This window comes from Rhagoletis pomonella, unplaced genomic scaffold, assembly GCF_013731165.1.
Source record: "Rhagoletis pomonella isolate Grant_MI unplaced genomic scaffold, Rhpom_1.0 Rhpom_scaffold_00007, whole genome shotgun sequence".
Lineage (NCBI taxonomy): Eukaryota > Metazoa > Arthropoda > Insecta > Diptera > Tephritidae > Rhagoletis > Rhagoletis pomonella.
Genome location: NW_023458561.1, coordinates 10,076,514 through 10,096,530, shown reverse-complemented (window position 1 = coordinate 10,096,530; position 20,017 = coordinate 10,076,514). Strand labels below are relative to the sequence as shown.

General features: G+C 39.4%; 1 protein-coding gene across 1 annotated transcript in view; it reads right to left on the bottom strand.

Moving 5' to 3' along the window:
- The window catches only part of LOC118743589 (piggyBac transposable element-derived protein 3-like), a 31,199-nt gene extending 11,944 nt beyond the window's left edge, over window positions 1-19,255 (bottom strand). Inside the window, exon 1 of the mRNA XM_036476353.1 lies at window positions 18,648-19,255. Coding sequence (XP_036332246.1) covers window positions 18,648-19,255 — 608 coding nt within the window. The remainder of the gene's footprint in view (window positions 1-18,647) is intronic.
- Between the last annotated feature and the right edge of the window lie 762 nt (window positions 19,256-20,017).

The following is a 20,017-nucleotide window of genomic DNA, read 5'->3' as shown; positions in this document are numbered from 1 at the left end:
ACGTCTACTACAGTTGCCACGTAAAGGAGTGCAATTCGGTGTTGGATTTGTGGTGGGAGAGAGACCGGCGTTCACTCTAGTGGACGAAAGTCTAGCCACAATCCGCATAAAAGCGAGATTCTTCAACATCTCATTCACATGTGCCAATGTCCCGATGGAAGAGAAGGACGAGGCATCCAAGGCTCTCTTAGCTTAGAGCGTACATATTAGCGCTGCCCCCGACACGTATAAAAATCGTGCTTGGCCATTTAAATGCCAAGGTGGGCAACGAAGGGATCTTTGGTGCCAGTGTCGAAAAAATCAGCCTCCACGGCGGGCTGAGGATGATCCACTTCGCCGGGGCCCGAAGCTTGGCAGTATGTATTACTGGGTTCTAGCATAAAAATATCCATCAAGCTATTCCCATTTTCGTTGTTGGTGTTTCCGACAGGGTAGGAGTGTGATGTATTGTGGAACGATTTTCCGTCGTCCCTTGTCAAATTTGGTTTGGAGACAAACCGGTTTCGGCGTTGTTCCATCTTCAGTGTCATTTTTCGTTCTCTCAAGCTACATGGATGTCTCCACATCGAAAAATGGGAAACCAAATCGAGCATGTTGTGATAGACGGAAGGCATGCTTCCATGTTTTAGATGTACATACGTACACTCCGAGGGCCAAACATCGACTCGCACTACTATATTGATGCATCCAATATACGACCTAACCTCGGAGAAGCAAAAAAAGGGCCCCCAACAATGCAGGGAAAGTTCAACGTCGAAAAATTGCAATCAAAACAATGCATCCAATATTCGACCTAACCTCGGAGAAGCAAAAAAAGGGCCCCCAATAATGCAGGGAAAGTTCAACGTCGAAAAATTGCAATCAAAACAGACGGCCAATGGATTCGGCGCTCGACCCTCACACCTGCTGTGAGAGAGCACTCTTCCCGCTAATTACTGGTACGATCACGAGTGTGAGAAAATGCTTGAAATGCTGTCCGACAGAAAAAACACCCGAAATTTTTAGCAGAGAGTTGAACGACTTACGGAAGGTTTCAAGACTCTTGTATGAACAACCATGGCGACCTAGTGACCGATGTCCAGAACGTACTCAGATTATGGAGGGAACACTTTTCGACCCTTTTGAATGGCGGAAGCACTTCGAGGTCCCAGTCGATGACGATGGAGTCGATATCCCAGCGCCTGACTATGAAGAAAAGTGCCAAAGCTGTTTGAGCTGACGGCCTGTCAGCAGAGCTATTTAATTACGATGACAAGGAGGTAATAAGGTGCATGCCCGACGACTGGAATTCAAGTGCGCTCTGCCCAATCCACAAGAAAGGCGACCCCGCCATGCGTACCAACTACCGCGGGATCAGCCTTCTAAGCATAGGTTGCAAGGTCTTATCGAATGTATTGTCTACCATAGACCAGGTATTCACAGTACGCCGAAACTTGGAAAAGAGCCGCGAGAAAATGATCCGCACTCACCACCTATTTGTCGACTTTAAAGCCGCTTTCGACAGTACTTAAAGGTATATGCCGCTATGTCTGTCATACGCCTGTGAAAAATGACGTTGAGTAATACCACCAGCTCTGCTCTGTTGCCTTTCGCCACCAGACGGGGTTTCAGACAGGGCGGCTCTCTTTCATGTGACTTCTTTAATCTGATGTTGGAGAAGATAATAAGATCTTCAGAACTGAACCGCTTAGGAACAATTTACTACAAGAGCGTACAATTGCTGGCTTATGCCGATGACACTGACATCATCGGTAAGAAAAACCGCGAAGTCTGTCCTGACTTTTCCAAGTTGGACAAGGAAGCAAAGCGAATGGGTCTGGTGGTAAACGACGACAAGACGAAGTATCTCCTGTCATCAAACAAACAATCAGCACATTCGCGCCTGGCACCCACGTCACTTTTGACAGTTATAATTTCGAGGAAGTAGAGAATTTCGTTTACTTGGGAACCAGCATTAACACCGGTAATAATGTCAGCATGGAAATCCAACGCAGAATCGCTCTTGCCAACAAGTGCTGCTTTGGACTGAGTAGGCAATTCAGGAGTAAAGTCCTCTCTCGACGTACGAAAACCACACTATAAATCACTCATCATGCCCGTGCTGGTATGTGGCGTATTAAAATACAGCGGCTCAACTGGCTTGATCATGTCGTTCGAATGGACACCGACGCCCCAGCTCTGAAAGTATTCTGGCTTCACTTGGCATTTCTAATAGGCTTCAGTTGGTCAAAATCGCTTTGGCGGTTACAGCTCCAAAAAGGAAGAAGAGGAAGAGAATAGATCTATAACCTTATCAGTCACACAGTGTTATAATCCCGACGAAATCCTTGACGGTGGTACCGGGAGGGGAACGGTACATGACGGTAGGAATTTTAGTTTGGGTTAAAGTCTCACACGGAAGGGGTTAGGCTTTCGATGCTTCCTCCTCGTAAAATAAACATGCTCAGTAAAAAGTTAACAATATAAATCGACGAATTGTTTTATATCAACTTTTGTGAACTTCTGTTTATTTGTTTTTTGTACAACATATTTACCTTTATTGGTTACAATAATTTTTAATTTTTTAGTACATAAGTAAGTTATTGGTTTTGAATTTTTTATTTTGTATGGGCCCCCCCCCCTAAATTTCGTTCTGGCTACGCCCATGCATTCATACATACATACGTGTGCGCAAACATGGACTACTTTGTGCAGCTAACTATACATGGTAGGCGCGGACAGATGGCCACTGCGTTATCGACCGGTAGACGCTAAGCAAATAATCAAACAAAAACAGTGGAAATCACTTATAAGTGAAAGACATTTGTCGCGCTGCGTACGGCGCATTATTAATAGATGAGGAGACAAAGGGTCATCAGAACAATACCACCTACAACACTGGTAAATATGTAATTATAAAATTTACAAAATCAATGAGACATATGTGTACACTTATATATATACATGCAAACATCCGTAACCAGAACTAGCCTGTTTGTTTTCCACACCTAGGGTTGCCAACCATGCTAGAATATATAGTATGGCACTATTTTTTGGGTCTGCGTACTATATACTGTTGGAAAAAAATATAGTATGCAAAAATACTATATTTCTTCAATTATAAATATAAATATATTTCAGTCATTTGTAAGAAAGAAATGTTGCAACATTTTTAAAAATACTTAAAAAGATTTACCAAATTTAGTTAAAATTATTTCGCTTATGCTCTCTATTCCGACAACTTCGGCATTCACAGAAAGAGTTTTTTCTATTAAGATTTCGAAATGGTGAGACGAGAGAAATAAAGCGAACATCTCACTAATAAAAGGTGAACTTTTGATTTATATTAATTTAAATATTGATAGCGATAAAGCATCAAAGAAATATATTTTATATAGAGGAAATTCATAAGAAAGAGAAAAGATGTACACTTAAAAAGCATTTTTACCTTTTCTTAAAAAAATACTATATGTATATATTTGAAGTGGACTACATTCTTTTAGATTTTTTTGAAAAAGTACTATAATTTTCTTAGAAAATGTTGGCAACCCTATCCACATCCCTGCGGGGCTTACGACGGGTATTTCACAACCATACTGCTACTCATCAAAAAATTTGCTTATCTGTTACAAAGGTTCCTGACAACGCGCAAACGGTAAATCGATTACATAATCTAGAACTTTAGTTGAGCTTAAGAGCCACCGAGCGCCACCGAGTTTATCGACCGCCGATTTAGTTAGGATTGCTAGTCACGATTGCACCACCTATAACAATAACCGGACAATAACCGGCTTTTAGCTTCAGGCGCTAATTAAGCTTCAGGCGCTAATTTAGCTTCAGGCGCTAATTAGTAGTATATCAAGCAGACCTGTTAACTTTGGATTACGATTACTAATCAAAACGATTACATCGGTTCGGTAATCGTAATGATTAATTCAATTAGTGTTTATAAACGAGGCATTAGTCGTCAATTATAATTAGAAATAATAAAATCATGATTATTTTTCATTAAAAAATAATTAATAATAATCAAAAATCATTAAAATAAATAACTGATTTAATTTGGTGATTACTTTTGATTACTTTATTATTTTGAATTAGCTGTTCGATTTCATTGTAAGCAAACATACTTGTTTGTTTTCTGATGGTCTGACATGCAGGGTTTCCACTTTGGTAAATTATTACCCAAATTGGTAGACAAAATTTGGGTTGGTAAAAAGGTAAATTTGTTTTCATTTTTGTAGATTTTCGTTAAAGTAATTAGTGTGAACCAAGGGATATTCAGCAAGGTAGAAGTGACAATTCAGTCGAGCTCTCTCATAGCCGACTGTAATGTCAAAAAATGTAAACAAAGAAATTAACGCTATTTGATAAAATTCAACGGCCCGTAGCTATAGTCAAAATAAAGTCGACTCCTAAAGTTAAAAGCAGCTATCAATGGGATATCTGTCAAAAAAACGGCTTTTAACTTTAGAGTCGACTTTATTTTGACTATAACTGCGGGCTAATATCTTTGAAAGTTTTTGTAGATATGAAAAATTTTAAAATCTCATTAGAATCAGCATCATTTTAGGTATTGCATTTTCGTTTTAATGTAAATGTGGAAATGCATACTTACACAAAATTACACACTAACAGGTCTATTCTGCGCTGGTAATAAAAAGTTTGTAACCGGTAATTAAAGTGTCTGTAAATTTGTAAACCCTTTTCGCATTCTGTGTACTCTTGTAACCGGTAAATTTTGTTACCATCTCATAAGCTGGTAACAAAGTGCAATACCGTGAAATATGCTATGCCAGAATTCGCACAATTTTTCATAGCTGAATTGCTGAATATTTTAACTGCATTACCAACGTTCCTAGAATCGCGGTGACAAGAACTGGTAACATTTTTTGGTAATAAAATTTTCCAGTTACAAAATCTTCGGTAACGTGCAGAATAGACCTGTAAGTGAAACACACTCATTTATAAATCCATTTTGGCAATTTTCTTGCTTTTACTAGCCCAATGTTTTTAAGCATTTATTTTTATACCCGAGCGCACTTGTGCACAAGGGTATTATAACTTTGTTCACATAACGGTTGTTTGTAACAGGCAAAACGAATCGAGATAGATATAGACAAATGTATACATAAATGATCAGAATGAAAAGAGAAATCGATTAAGCGGTGACTGTCTGTCCGTCCGTCCGTCTGTGCACACGATAACTCGAGTAAAAATTGAGATATCTTAACGAAACTTGGTATGTGCACTTCTTTCGGGAGTAGGACGAATGGTATTGAAAATGGGCAAAATCGGACAATAACCACGCCTACCTCCCATATAACGGTAATTTTCCGAAATACGAAAACTGCGATATTTTAGTAACTACTGAAGATTATTCACTCAAAATTTATATTTACAATAACCTTTAGACGAAACATAAGAATATTGTACATTTTTGGAAAATGGGCGTAGCCACGCCCACTTATGGATACATGTGTATATCTTGGCAACCACTGCACCAATTTCTTCCAAACTTGCCACAGTTGTTAGTCTTGCTACAGCATACCAAATGGCCGAAAATTTTTAAAATCGGACAATAACCACGCCTACCTCCCATATAACGGTAATTTGGAGAAATACGAATTCTTCGATTAATCAACAAATATTAAAGCTAATTTACTCAAAATTTATGTTTGCAACAATTCTTTGCCAAGAAATACGTTTATGACAAAATTTTGGAAAATGGGCGTAGCACCGCCCACTTATGATCACATATATGTATCTCGGTAACCGTTCTACCAATTTGTACCAAACTCGGTATGATTATTGTGCTTCCCACATAGAAGCAAAACGTTGAAAATTATTGGAATCAGATTCAAATTACGACCACTTTTCATATAACGGCAAAATTCAGAAATGCTTGAAACTTCAATATTTCGAAATTTAAGGACGCTAATTTACTCAAAACTGATACACACCGGCCTACCATGTAACGGTACCTGCGCCGGGTATTTAATGTTCGGCTCCGCCCGAACTTAGACTTTCTTACTTGTTTTTATTCAAATACTTAATTCTAAAGTATATTAGACATTTAAAAAAAGTTTGATTATTCTAAATTTACATCAGAACTTAACTTCAATAATTCAGCTATTAAATTTTTGCAATTCGAAATTTCCTTTCCATTAAATTTATTAAAAGTTAATTTCAGTTTCTTTATGTCAACAAGGAATTCCGGTTTAGGTTTTATTAGACCACCATTAGAAATTTGGTCTATCCATGTATATGAGTGGAAGATTTTTTCTTCATATTCAGTATAATAATTCCTGCACCTGGTAACAAATGCGTCCGCTTAGAAATACCCGGCTGCGATGGGCAACAAATAAAGTCACTGGCACTAAAATGGTCTTCGCGCACACGTGAAGAGTCTCCTAATGAGGCATTGATACTTCCGAGTTTTAAAATAACGCACAAGTTTGTCCTGGCTCTTGTCAAACACAACATACCGCCCGTAATTCCTTTTCATTTTATTATGTATTTAAAATCAGTTGCACAGCTCACAATTGAAAAATTTATATTAAAAAAATTAAAATTTTGAATAGTATAGGGTTAAGAGTTGACATTTTAGTCGCAGTTCAAAAGAGAGAAATGTCGAAATCACTTCTACCTTGTTATGCCTTGGTGTGAACTACAAAATTTTTTCGTTCTGGCTTTATTTTTCGTAGTTATCTTTATATTATGCCTTATCCTGAATTCCGCCCGAAAAAAAATTGCCCCGAAAGTTTTTCATCCGTCCATAGTAAATACATGGAAACCAAAAGTGAAAAGTGAACCGGTTCGGGGAAAATTAAACTCATGATAAGGCTGATTACAAAATTCTTTCTAAAAGTATAGTCTACTTAATTGCATTAATTTTCGAACGCTTTAATGCACACTTCGTCGATAAAAGGCGAGTATATTGTGTCCTATGCAAAACTTATTTTACTGGAATCCTGATTGCTTAAATATTTTAAATGATTTTTTAAATAAAAATAAAAAATTAACAGGCATGTAATTACACACTATGATTGTTCGCAAAAAAAAAATCAATTATAAATGGCAATTGTTAAATTAAAAAAAAAAGAAAAAACACGAAAGTTCGTTGGCAAAAAAAAAATCAACCGGAATTTTTCAATGGGCAATAAAACTGTATACTCAAAATTTTCCAAAAATTCAGAGAAAAAAGTTCGAAATTTCGGTGCAAATTTGTTTAATTCTTCCAAATGTGGTATAGCTTTAATCTTTTATTTTTACAATTTTAGTTAAAGTTCAAACAATATTCTTACACACAAAAAGTGAAAAAAATTTACATGAAAAACATTATGAATATTAAAAAATATTTTTTGAGTCACTGTATTTGTCTATAGTAACTCCTGGGCGCCAATTCCGGTTCTATGAAACAGTGAAGTGAAAATAAAAAATTCAATGTCAGTGAAAATTTAATTTTTTCACTTTATCGTTTCATTATATCATTTAAGACAATTCTCGATCATTAACATCTAGCAAGTAATTATTTAACAAATTATTGTGAGTTTAAGATAATGATATTCTTTATCATAAGATGATGATTTTGAGAAAAATTGCCAACTTTTCTTTTTCACAGCAACAAAGCTTTGTGAAAAAAGGTTTTCACAGTGAAAAGTTTGGTGACAGGTAACAAGATCAACGGAAATAAGGTCAATTAACTTTATTTCCCACCCTGGTGCGACAATGCTTGAAGTATATCGATTAATAGAAAAAAAAAGTTGTTCTTACAATAAACATTGCCCCGTAAGTGTTGTATTTTAATAGATGAAAAAGGTTATTGCCAAATCCTCAGTGTGGTGCTATTAATCCACACACAATCATGAACTACCACCAATTGATTTTATTAAAAAATTTAAAATTACGAATATAGTAAAAACACGATGCGAAAAACCAAACGTAAAACGCAGCTGGAATACGAGAAATATTTGAATAAACAGTATAGAAATGATCCAGATCTTGCAAAACATGTTTCGTTTCCACAAAAATAAAACGAACACTATTAAATTGAAGAAACAGTCCATGTCCAAAAACCCCGGAGGAACACTGAAAGAATTCTGTGTTTTAAATTAGCATATTTTGAACGAATTTGGAATGTCTAAGGTGGAAAAGTAACCAACCTTTCTATGAGGAAACAATTATAGAAAAGGAATTTTCTTACACTGTATTTATGTCTCCGTCAGCAATTTCTGACATCATTTGACGACGACACTATTCATTCCCACGACAGTCGGTTCTACGTACCGGAATGACTCGGGTTTTACCCGACCAAGGGCTGTTGTTTCGGCGATCTAACCCCGTTTAGGTCGGCGAAGTATCTCAGAAGTTGTTCGTCCATAGGGCTACATTCGCTACGTATTCTTCTGCTCAGGGCTGGCATCAAATCAAACCCAGGGCCAGAAACCTACACCTGCTGTGTATGCGAGAGACGACTACACCACAACTCCACCTCAGTCAAGTGTAGTGCTTGCGAGGGGTGGAGTCACCTTAGAGTCTGCTCAGGATTATGGACACATCGGCAGTGGACCACGTCGTATGTGGCCCCCACAACCGCACCTCTACCCACACGCCGCCGCCAACAACTCCTGGTTCCTCTTACAATATGCACGGTATGTCAGACCAGGATATTCCGTAATGTGACATCAGTCAAGTGCAACACCTGCGTTGGCTGGTGCCACTTTAGGGCATGCTCAGGTCTGCGCACCACGCGAGATTGGACGAGGAACTTCGAGGGCCCGTGTTGCGCTGCACCGTCGCAGATCTCAACTACGACGGCACCCAGCACAGGGCGGCAACCACCTCAGCGGCGCATACAGCCAATGGCGTTACGGCCACACACATTTCTCACACCCCGCATCACCACACGTCTCCCGAACCACATGAAGCTCCTTCAATTTAACTGTAACGGGCTACAGAGCAAGATCGAGGAGATAACCGTCTTCATGGGAAGGCATGGTATATTGATAGCTGCGGTCCAAGAGACGAAGTTGCACAGCAATTCAACATTGTTGAATTGTGCCGGGTACAACGTGCACCGTCGAGATCGCGAGCGAGATAATGGTGGTGGCCTAGCGTTCATCACATACCACACCGTGCAGTATCGTCATCGAAGCAGACATCGACCGCAGGGATACCACCCTAGAATATCAGGGCATTGCTATCCGGTCAGGCGATGTTGAGCTCGAAATATTTAACGTGTATATACCCACTGTCACTTACTGCCCGGCAGGGTGCGCTCCTCAGAGGTGAAAACCGTAAGGTAGTAGGTGACTTTAATGCGCACCATGATCTTTGGCACTCAATCCTGTCAAACGATCGTAGGGGAACTGACTTGGCTGAGCAGATAGACGATTCGACATTCTGCACAATGAACGACGACGCACCCACCAGGATTATGGGCAGCTGCTGCAGCTCGCCAGAAATAACAATAGTCAGCGCTGGTCTGATAAACAGCATATCATGGCGACCTATGCTGACTTTGGCATCAGACCATCTGCCCATAGTCATCTCGATCGATAAACCAACCGACTTTGCTCCCGCAGAACACCGGACCTATATCAACTTTTCTAAAGCTGATTGGAAAGGCTTCGCGGAATTTACTTACGAGCACCTTCGCTGCGCTCCCCACAACAACCGACGTCCAGCCGATGAGCGTGATAGCCTTCGTCAGGCCGATTCCGAAGATCCCCGTATCAGGGATCTCAACGCGGAGATTCAGCAAGTGAACGTACATAAGCGGAAGAAGTGGGAAGAGCATCTGAAGACCTGTAACTTCACCTCTGGTGTGAGTAAGCTTTGCTCAACCGTGAGGTCACTGTCCAATCCGACGAAGCACGACGACAGAGTCGAAATTTCTTTCGGCGACCATGCTTCGTCGGACCCGGAGCGATGCCCGAGCTATTTTAGCCGGCAGTTCATACTGCATCCTCCGGTGGACAAAGCCAAGCGTCGAGTGACCACAAGGCTGCCTCAACTTCCAACAACTTGTGCCCCCCTTGCTTTCACTTGCGGTGAAGTTCAGGTGGCCATCGGGAAGGCGAAAGCTTCCAAAGCCATAGGTCCCGACGGAATATGCATGCTGATGCTGAAAAATTTGGCTCCTGCGGGAGTAGCGTACCTAACGGAGGTTCTCAATCTGTCTATGGCCACTCTCATCATCCCAGACATCTAAAAGGTGGGAGAGTGGTCCCACTGCTCAAACCGGGGAAACCTGCCAACAAAGGAGATTCGTATCGGCCGATAACACTCCTTTCCCCGGTAGCGAAGACACTCGAGGCCTCGCTGCTCCCGTATTTCACGAACCACCTGACCCCAGCGAAGCATCAGCATGGTTTCCGTAAAGTGCACAGTACAACAACAGCACTTAACGCCATAAGTACTCAGATAACTCGCGGACTTAACTGTAACTGTCCCTGTGAGAGAACGATTCTAATAGCGTTGGACTTGTCAAAGGCGTTTGTCACTGTCAGCCATTCCACGCTACTAGAAGATATAAAGGCTTCCTCTCTCCCACAGAGGCTCAAACGGTGGTCGGCCGATAACACTCCTTTCCCCGGTAGCGAAGACACTCGAGGCCTCGCTGCTCCCGTATTTCACGAACCACGTGACTCCAGCGAAGCATCAGCATGGTTTCCGTAAAGTGCACAGTACAACAACAGCACTTAACGCCATAAGTACTCAGATAACTCGCGGACTTAACCGTAACCGTCCCTGTGAGAGAACGATTCTAGTAGCGTTGGACTTGTCAAAGGCGTTTGTCACTGTCAGCCATTCCACGCTACTAGAAGATATAAAGGCTTCCTCTCTCCCACAGAGGCTCAAACGGTGGTCGGCAAATTATCTGAGTAGTCGACACTCGTCGGTAATATTTAGAGGCAAATCGAGTAAACTCAGACAAATAAAACAGGGGGTTCCACAGGGTGGTGTCCCTTCCCCGCTACTGTTTAACTTTTACATTTCAAAGCTCCCTCAACCACCAGCGGGAGTCTCGATTGTCTCTTACGCCGACGATTGCGCGATCATGGCGACTGGGAATGGAATTGATGACCTGTGTTCGAAAGTAAACGGGTATCTCTCCGATCTTTCTCGCTTCTTCACTGCAAAGTGTCTAACCCTCTCCCCTACGAAATCCTCTGCGACCTTGTTCACAACCTGGACGAAGGAGGTCAGGCTACCGCTGGGAATTCACGTCGATGATACACCCATTCCGACGGTGAATAACCCCAAAATATCCGGAGTAAAATTTGACAGCCTGCTCTCCCTCTCTGCGCACGCAACCGCTATTGTCAATAAAGTACAGAGCCACAACAAGGTCCTCAAGTCGCTAGCCGGCAGTACTTGAGGCAAAGACAAAGAAACATTGCTGGCAACATACAAGGCAATAGGCCGGTCGGTTTTAAACTACGCAGCACCAGTGTGGTCGCCGGGGACTAGTAGGGCGCAGTGGATGAAACTACTGACAGTACAGAACACCGCATTCAAGACAACGACGGGATGCCTCCTGATGTCGCCAGAACATCACCTTCACAACGAGGCACAAATGCTCCCAATTAAGGAGCACAACATAATGCTCTGCAAGCAGTTTCTGATCGGGAGCCACAGAAGTTATAATAATTTATAATAGAGTAAATTCTTCTGTCAAGCGATATATAAGGTAGCATTAATATCACCGATGACAGTTAAATCTTAGGTGGATTTTTATGTCAGAATCTCATCTTTGTGAAAAGTGTGCAGATAGAGGGTATTATTAAATATAAAATATATAAAAATTGTATTTCAACGTATACAAAAAAAACAACCCGCGTAACAGCACCGTGGGAGATGGGGAGGGGGGCCGCGACGTAGCGTGACGTGGTGTGGCGCGCTGGTCGCGCAGATGCGGGCCGCCGCGAAGCTAAGCAAATATAATGTTTGAAAGAGCAATAATGTCAATGGATTTTATTTCGCTTTTAAAAAGGTAATTATGTCAATTGACTTTATTGTCACCGAAAAGTTTTTGACAAATTAGTAGTTTAATGGATGAAATCTACTTTGTACGAAATTTAACGGAAATATTTAGCGAGTGGGTTGGCTGAAAAATCCCTGGCCAGGATATTTTTAATTAAATATTCAAAAATTATTATTATATTTTTAATTTTGTACTCATTTGTTTAATGAACAAATTACATATATACCAATTGAAAGCATAAAGCCTATAGAATGTTTTAAACAGATGTGTGAAAATTACTTATATTTCCTACCTGTTTATACCTGCCAACCCGATAGGTAGACCAGGAAAAAAATAGACAACCCAACGGCTTCACATTCTAAAGGCTTAATACTTTCGATTGGCATATAATTTGTTCATTAAACAAAAGAGTACAGAATTAAAAAAATAATAATAATTTTTGAATATTTAATTAAAATTATCCTGGCCAGGATTTTTACAGCCAACCCACTCGCAAAATATTTTTTAACACGTTAAATTTCATTGAAAAAAGATTTAATCCATTAAACAGATGGGTGAAGGCGGTGCCTTTGTCGGATCTTAGACTAAATTAATTAATTTACATTTGTAACAGAATCGTAATTTTATGTGATGTGATGAAAAATGTTTTCACTTCACGTTTTCACAGAACAGGAATTGGCCCCAGTTGTAGTTTTTCCAAAGGAAGAAGTTTCGTTGTTGTCTTTAGTTTCATCATTTTCGCTTTTGGTTGAAGGAAACCGAGAAGATGCCATTGGTATGATCTCAAATATCATATCAGTGGTTAAAAAAAGCTCATTAATAACTTTTATTGAAATAACTTAAATCTATAGTTTTTATTAAAATAACTAAAAAAAGATATTGGTAGATATTTTCCAGATTTGGTAATTTTTTTTCAGGTGGATGGTAAGTATTTCTTTTCGTCAGTGGCAACCCTGATGATATGCTAACAGTTCCTTCCAAAATGTAGTCTACATTTTGAGATATTTTCTAACCGTAAAATCTGTGGTGTTGTTGATTCCCAAACAAAATTGGAAAGCGGCGCTGCACAGTGATACTTGCTCTTCAATTCGTGCACATGAATCCAAACGTAAAGTATCGATTTTGGAGTTCTATTCCCTTGGGTTGCAGGTGCATCTTGCAGGTGCAGGTGCAAGACTGGTGCATCTTTTGTATGATCAGTGTGAAAGTGTTAGTTGACGCAGAGTTCTGAAAAGTAAAAATGCAATGCTAAATTTTGTCAAATGGGGTCTTCTTCTATAGGGCAGTGTCCGACCTTATATTTAAGACGCGGTTATGTACCATACAATATTGAAAGTTTTTCTGAAGATGATTTTTTAAATAATTTTTTTCATCCAATTTCATGTAAGATACACGCCAACATTTGGAGGATTTCGGCAGGACTTGGAATTGACCCGATACATTCAAGTTTATCGATAAATTTCAATGATTTGATACATATCGATAGTTCGATGAATTTCAAGAACACTAAAATTCGATAACTCAACAAAATTCGTAAACTCGACCAATTTCGATAACTGTGAAATTCGATGGCTCGATAAATTTAGATAACTCAAAAATGTAAAAACTTTGGATACCTTTATAAATTTTTACTTTTGCCATCTCCACATTTTTCTAAAACTATCTAAACATTTTGATAACTCGTTACACTCTGTTAAGACGATTAAATGCGATAAGCAGTGATAAATCGATAAGTTTATATAACCTTGAAATTTCGATAAAATGATATATTTTGAAAATTCCATAAACTTCGCTTCGTTGAACCAACCAATTTCAGTAGATCAATAATTATCGATAACTCTGTAAGTTGAAAGAACTCCATGCATTACGACACATCGATAAATTTCGTTAAGTCTATAAATAATGATAATTCAATAAATATCGATAACTTGATACATTTCTTTAACTTGACAAATTTCGTTAATCACACACGTTTTTATAGCTCGATAACTATCCGTAAATTTGGACAACTAAGTTTCTGTGTCTATAAATTTCGACAACTCAGTAAACATTGATCAGTTTGAATAATTCGATACGTTGCGCCAACTTAATAAGCATGGATAAATTTCGATAATTATAAACTTCGATGATTCGGTAAATTTCAGTAACCTTTATGGCTGATTTTATTTCGATTCCTATCGGAAAATTTCAGCTCTTATAACATAATTCTTATGTATTTCTCATTGTCTCCATTTTCGCCTTTATCTCAATTTTCGTCTTTATCTTCACTTTTGACTTTTTTTGTCTTCATCGTTATCACTTGTTTCTTCATCTTCATATTTATCTTTATTTCAAAGTTTAATTTCAAATACGAAGTAAAAAAATGAGAAACGCTTGAATTGAACAAGTTGCAAAAACAACCATTAACAAATATGGAAATTTTTTAACGACGATTTTCAACCAATTTCGAAACTATAAAAACTCTCCTCATCTACAGAAAATTACTTTCAAACGGTGTTTCTGGTTTTGAAATCGGTAACTTTACCTTGGTCTTCATCTTTGTTTTTATCTTTCACATCTTTGCTTATATCCTTTTCTTTTTCTATTCACGTAGATGAGAAGAGGTGCGATGACGTGATAAGATGTGACGTGATTTTATGTGATGTGATAGGATGTCATGCCATGTGTTGTCATATCCTCTGATGTCATGTCATATCATATGATGTCATACCATATGATGTCTTTTTGCATCGGAAAGGTAGTGTCTCAGAGGTGGTCCCATACTAATCTGGTTGAGATCCGATCAGTGGATCATGAGATATATATATATATATTTTTTTTATATGGTAGTTGAAGTCGGTTTTTTTTTCTAAAAATTACTAGTTTATATGTCTGTACTGTAAAATTTGCTGACTGCACTTGTAGAGACTGCCAATATAGAAGTATTACATATATGCTAATAATTTTAATAATTTACAAAATTTTTAAGTAATAAAACCGATGACTTAAATTGATTATAGCTTTTTTAATGTTATTCCTATCATTCGCATTCGCACATTCGCATTCCGAAAATTCGCATTCGCGAATGTGAAAAATATGACATTCGAAACATCCCTAGTCCCCACATCACAGTTTCGGTAGCACATATGTACCTATCACGTAATTTTCTATGCTTAGTACATTTACGGACGGTTACTCAATGTCCGGTTAACTCTAATCTGCGGTTAAACATCGTTATCGACGTCTTCGACTCCATGCATACAACAGGGAGTCGGTAACGTCGATAACTATGAGCAACCGGCCCTTAGTCTGTAATCTAAATCTAAACTAATTATATAAACTTCCCTTCTTTTGTAAGAGGTAATCTCGCGAACGGCTGGTCCGATTTTCATGAAATTTTGTATATAAATAGCTCTCAGCAACCACCATGTTTTACTTTACTTACCATTTACTTCTTTCCGGTAGGTGGACAAGGGACCGATCTATTCGAAAAATATCGTACTTATGGTCCGATTTGCTTAAAATTCGGTACGCAGATAGCTTTTTTTGGTACGTAGGTAGCTTTTTACCTAGATTAGCTTATAGTGTCCATTTTCCGGGAAGTGGACCAGGGGCCGATCTATTCGAAAATATCGTACTTATGGTCCGATTTGCTTAAAATTCGGTACGCAGATAGCTTTTTTCCTGGATTAGCATATATGATCATTTTCTCCGCGAAGTGGACCAGGGACCGATCTATTCGAAAAAATCGTATTTATGGCCCGATTTGCTTAAAATTTGGTACGTAGGTAGTTTTTGCCTAGATTAGCATATATGATCCTTTTTCCTGGAAATGGACCAGGAACCCATCCAATCGAAAAAATCGTATTTTGTGGACCGATTTGCTTAAAATTTGGAACGTAGGTAGCTTTTTGCTTAGGTAAGCATATAGGATCCTTTTTCCGGGAAGTGGACCAGGGACCGAACTATTCGAAAAAATCGTATTTATGGCCCGATTTGCTTAAAATTTGGTACGTATGTAGCTTTTTGTCTAGATTAGCATATATGATTCTCTTTTCCGTGAAGTGGCCCAGATACCGATCTATTCGAAAGAGTTTTATTTGTCGTCCTATTTGCTTGAACTTTAACAGATATCAATTTGTTTGAAATATGGCGCGTAAGCAGCTTACTGCCTGGATTAACATATATGATACTTTTTTCTTATAGGTGGACCAGGGACCGATCTATTATATAAAATAGAATTGAATGATTGTTTTACAGTTCTAAATGTTTTAAGAAGCCGCAAAGCAAGCGGGTATTTGCTATTTATCGATACTTATTATCTATACCAATTATATTAAGAGAAGTGCCACCTTTTTGTAAGAAGTGATCTCGCGAACGGCTGCACTGATTTTTTTGAAATAGGCTTTTTTTGGTTGTAGCCACCGAATATTTCTGAAATCATTTGTGGTCCTGGAACTTGGTATGAAGGTTTAGAAATCAATCCCATACTCTTGGAGAAAAGTGGGGGCTATTGGTAAAGAGGGCCTGGAGCCTTCCAAACATACTATCTATAAATACATATATAATTCTTCGGTACGTGTATTTTCGAGTGAACTCCTCCTAAACGACCGAAATGATTTTAATGAAATTTTTGTCCTAAAGTCCCTGTATAGTTTAGGTTCACAACTTGAAAAGCCAAGTGGCGCTGGAGTCGAGAATCGTATTTATGATCTGATCTGGCTAATATTCAAAATATGTATTGGTAACGTGAAGGAAAATATTTCTGCGAAAAAATGGCTCGCCAGGTGGGTCTGGAGTCGAGTTATTGCTAAAAATCGTCATTCAGAGACACCAGGGATCAAAATCAAATTACCACCGTTAAATCGACCACCATTAACATTGCGGTCCTTGCTTTGCGGCGACTAAGCAAAATAAAGCCAATCCTTGATGAATGCCTACAAATTCAATTGTAAGACATTTATGGTATTTCGTCTGAAATAAGTATGTATATTGGATTTCTGTAGGCCAATGGTGTTCTCTCATTTTGAAATTGCCACCACCTTTTTTATACAGATTCCGCGAGAATTTCTTCACGGACATAACGCTTTCGTTAGGTTATTTAAGACGGCAATGGAGGATATGCTTTCTGACGATCACAAAACGTGAAGGTGAATTGTGGTGAAAACTTTGTAAAAAATATTTGAATAAAAAAAATAAATTTTGGGCGGGACGAAGTTCGCCGGGTCAGCTAGTTATAAAATAATCTGAGAATAAACCGGTAAATTTTCGGTGTCCAACCTAATTTTATCGTATATTATCGCATATTAAATAAGGTAGAAGTGATTTTAACATTTCTCTCTTTTGAACACCGACTATAATGTCAAATGATTAATAACTTTTCTATTTTTCATTAAAAATTCAATTGCGTGCTGTGAGATAGTTTTGACTTGTCTGAATTTTTTGGTTTTTCGACCACATCCATTTATAGATACGTGTACAAAAATGAAAAGGAGCAAGAGCCAGGACGTAAAGGTGGTGTGATACTTTAAGGCGCCTAGTTGCGAAGTTAGAATACTTCGTTGGGAGAACCGCTGCGGTGTTCAATTGGAAGATTCTTCCCGTGTCTGCGAAAATCATTTCAACGCGAATGATTTTATTACTTGCAGGAACATATTTTTGAGCGTATGCGTTTATACCAAGATGCAGTTCCTATTCCCTGGGAGGTTCCTGTACCTGAAATGTATGAAACACACGAACTTTCAGAAGTGACGATATCATAAGTTGATGCGCAGTCACATAAGCACGTCAGGACCCTGATTTACACTGATATACATACAAACCCAACGGGACTTGAAGCGCTCTATTAGTGCTACTGGAGCACCCATAATCAGCAGTAAGCGCTCCATTCCTAATTCCACACTTCATTGTATTTTAAAATTGTGTGCCATTAGAAAGAAGCGCTCTCTTGCTGCTCCTAAAAAAGACCTTGGTGAGTGCTATTTTAAAGCCTTTAAAAAGCACTTTCGTTTTGCTCCTAACAAAGCCTTTGGTGAGCGCTTTAACAAAGTGCTCCGTTAGTGCTCTTTTAAATCCTTTAAAAAGCGCTACCTCAAAATATTTATTTTTCGGATCATATTTATCTTTTAAAAAAGGAATAAAGTTTTAGTAAAGCAGCAAGCATTTTTATTAAATGTAGTTGAATTGTGGTAAATTACATATTAACACAAAGCAAAATTTAATTTTGAAAGTTTTTGCAACGTTGAAGTAATATATATGTATTATTATTATTATTATGAGCCTTGAGCACTGCGACCTCTAGGGTGGTCTATTTTGCGTGGCCCTTTACCCTATATATGAAGGCTTTTAATATAAGCTAGCACTTCGGTGGGCTTTTTGTTCCATATTTCGAATGGATTAAGTGTTGTACCACCTAGGTGAGCGAGTCTGCGTCTAGCGAGAGCAACACATTCACAAAGGATGTGTTCTGGCGTTTCTTCGTCCATCTCACAGAAGCGACAGACGCTCGTGTCTGAAAGATTCATTTTACTGAGGTGATAACGCAGGGAACAATGTCCCGTGAAGTACCCAGTGAAGGTCCTCCTTGCCTAGATTTATGAGCTTTTTTGAAGCTTCTTGTGATGGACAGATGAACCGCTTAGCTTGTCTTTGCCCCGGACATTCATTCCAGTGCCTGTCGAATTTTTTGTCGACCCACTTGTTTATGACCTCCCTTAAGTGGGCTTTGGTGAGCCCGCAGAAGGGTTCCGGGCCATGGAATAGTGTGGTGGCTCCGTGTTTTGCTAGGCGGTCCGCCTGTTCATTGCCGTCATGGCCCTCGTGCCCCGGCACCCAGCCCAGTAATACTGTGTTCTTGCTTTCAAGACCGTTTAGGGTGTTGAGGCAGTCGTTCACTAGTTTGGATGTTATTATGTGGGACCTCAGTGCTAGCAAGGCAGCCTGACTGTCCGACATAATGCAGATGTTTTTAGAGGATGTGCCTCTTCTGAGGCATTCTCTGCCACAGATATCGATCGCATGAATCTCTGCTTGGAAAATGGTGGGGTAGCTGCCCATTGGTATCGATCTTTTACAATTCGGCCCAAATATACCAGTTCCAGTTTTTCCATCTTCAAGTTTTGATCCGTCAGTGTACCAAACTTCAGCTCCGGGTTTGGTGTAGGGGTTTCCTGTGCTCCAGGATGCTCGGTCCGCAATAGATACCTTGAAATTCCTAGAAATTACTATTATCGGAGCTACTGAGTCCCTCATATGCATTATGGGGTCATTTGTGAATTTCATAAGGACCTTCATATGACCTGTCATGTTTCCGGTTTTTAACTCGGAAGTATTTAGGATTCTCAGTGCCGAGAGACTGGACTTCCTCTCTATTAGAATTGGGAAGGGCGGTATGCCTACAAGAGCCCTAAGTGCATCAGCAGGACAGGTCCGCATAGCCCCTGTTATGTCAATGAAGGCACAAAGGGCTATGTTCTTAAACTCCAGAGCCTTTTCGATTTTCGATGTAATGCTGTGAATGGCAGTCTCATTGGCCTTGCCTGGTTGATAGGCAAATTGGTTCTTATTCAGTGGTCGTTCCGCTAGGTTGACTTCTCTGATGTGTTGATCCAAGATTTTCTCCATGCCTTTTAGGAGAAAGGAGCTGAGGCTAATTACCTTCGGTAAAAATACCACCTTAGCATCTGTCCATCTACTGGGAATGTGACCCAGTAGGAGCGACGCTCTGTATAGTCTGGAGAGGACTGGGGCTATGTAGTTACTTCCTTGTTGGAGTTGACAAGGATAGACCCCATCTGGTCCTGGTGATTTGTATGGGCTGAAGGTAGATACCGCCCATTGCCCTCTTTCTACCGTGGTAAGTTTAGTTGCAAGGCTTTGCTCGCTACCAGAAGTGCGTGCTGGGACACCCAATTCCGGTAGATAATAGCCCGCTTTGCAGCCCGGGAAGTGAGTGTCTAGCAGAAGTCTGCAAGTCTCTCCCGGATGCTGAGTATATCTACCATCTGGTTTTTTTAGAGTGCCGACCGTATTTTTGTGTTCCCTATTTAGAGCTTTTTGGAGGCGTAC